This window comes from Sinocyclocheilus rhinocerous, unplaced genomic scaffold (genome assembly GCF_001515625.1).
Source record: "Sinocyclocheilus rhinocerous isolate Xijiao unplaced genomic scaffold, SAMN03320098_v1.1 scaffold3662, whole genome shotgun sequence".
In the NCBI taxonomy this organism is placed as follows: domain Eukaryota; kingdom Metazoa; phylum Chordata; class Actinopteri; order Cypriniformes; family Cyprinidae; genus Sinocyclocheilus; species Sinocyclocheilus rhinocerous.
In genome coordinates, this window is record NW_015629036.1 from 297,719 (window position 1) to 299,330 (window position 1,612).

The 1,612-nt window shown below is 44.3% G+C and overlaps 1 protein-coding gene across 1 annotated transcript in view; it reads left to right on the plus strand.

Moving 5' to 3' along the window:
• The first annotated feature begins 540 nt into the window (after positions 1-540).
• The window catches only part of prr5b (proline rich 5b (renal)), a 6,967-nt gene continuing 5,895 nt past the window's right edge, over positions 541-1,612 (plus strand). The window contains 1 exon segment of the mRNA XM_016550335.1: positions 541-1,103. Within this exon segment, the coding sequence (XP_016405821.1) occupies positions 973-1,103 (131 nt within the window). The 5' untranslated portion in view covers positions 541-972.

A 1,612-nucleotide genomic window follows, 5' to 3' on the forward strand; every position in this document is an offset into this window, starting at 1 on the left:
TCAGTGATTCATCATCCAGTTCAGCTCTCTTCAATAGTGTCTGTGCAATCAGTCAAGTGTCCCCAACTAATCAAGACAAAGCTCCATCGGTGACAGAATGGAGAAAAACTTTGGGAGAAACCAGGCTCAGTCGGGGGCCAGTTCTCCTCTGACCAGACCAAACCAGCATGATGTGGTTTAATTCCAGGCTGCAGCACAGGTCAGATTGAGCAGAGGACTCATCTGGTTCCCGTGGTCGTGTGCCGATGGGTGATGAGGTCCTCGCAGGGGATCTGTCTCTGGGGCTCATCTAGTTGTCCTGGTCTCCGCTGACATTCAGGGCTGTAGAGGTCGTCTCTAGCTGCTGATCCACCATCTGGTCTGGATACGTATGGTGACCTCAGAATAAGAATGAAAGACACTAATATTAGTGTAAGAAGGCACATAGCTGAGAGGATACTGCCTTTTCTAGTAACTTTGACAGAAAAGGGAGATTTGAGATCGGTCTGTAATTAACTAATTCTTTAGGATCAAGTTGTGTTTTTTTAATGAGAGGCTTAATAACAGCCAGCTATACGTGTTTTGGGAACTAATTTGTACCCAGAAGTGAGCTAAAGCTGACAAAACCTCCTTCTGGTGACTTCCTCATTTGTAAAATATGGTTTGTAAAATAGTTTTTCTTAAATTGTAAAAATGCAGAAGTTTGCTGTTAGGGTGTGAGTTACAACTATAATAACTAGCAGTATATAAAAACAATAGTCTGTGGATTATCATCATTTAGAGAGCTGAGTGAACGTATGAGTATTTGTGTGAGTGTGTGTGTGTGTGTGTGTGTTTCAGCAGGGAAGTGGTTGATTCGAGCACATTGTCTCACTGAGTCCCTCCCTCTAAACCACAGACAGACAACAGAAGTGAGACAGACGTCACACACTGCACTCTGTCGGGTATCTCTCTAACGGCTGTGTGCGTGTGTGTGTGTGTGTGTGAGTAATCATGAGGACTCTCCACAGGCTGAAGTTGATGAGTTCTCCCAGTCTGAGTGATTTGGGTCGGTCAGAGAGATCAGCGCTGGATGACAGGAACAACCAGCAGCATCGAGCAGGAACCAACGCCACCTGGAACAGGTACACAACACACACATATTACACACAACACGCACACACACACATCCATGTATAACCGTCAAGTGCATGAAAGAGTAAATAACACTGTTCTGAAGTGGAATAAAATCACAGTAACCTCCTGCAGTGCACACTGTGTTGTGTGTGTGTGTGCGCGCAGACAATCAGCTTCATGTTGATGTGATACACACTGTATAAATGCTCTTCTGTTCTCATCATCATTTGAGAAGAAATTCCTACAAAAGCAGTTTCCTCTGTTTGCTTTTTGTGTGAAAAGTTTGTGTGTGTGTTTGTGTGGCCCACACAATACGTGTGTAAACAACATACACATCAGCCCTCATTAGTGTGTGTTTGTGTGTGTAAAGACAATCCTCTGTTTCTGTTCTTACACACACACACACAGTCACACTCGCTCACACACACACACTAGTGGCTGGAGAACAATGAATGTTTGATATCACTGATGCTGACTGTGTGTGTGTGTGTGTGTGTGAGAGAGAGAGAGTGTGTGT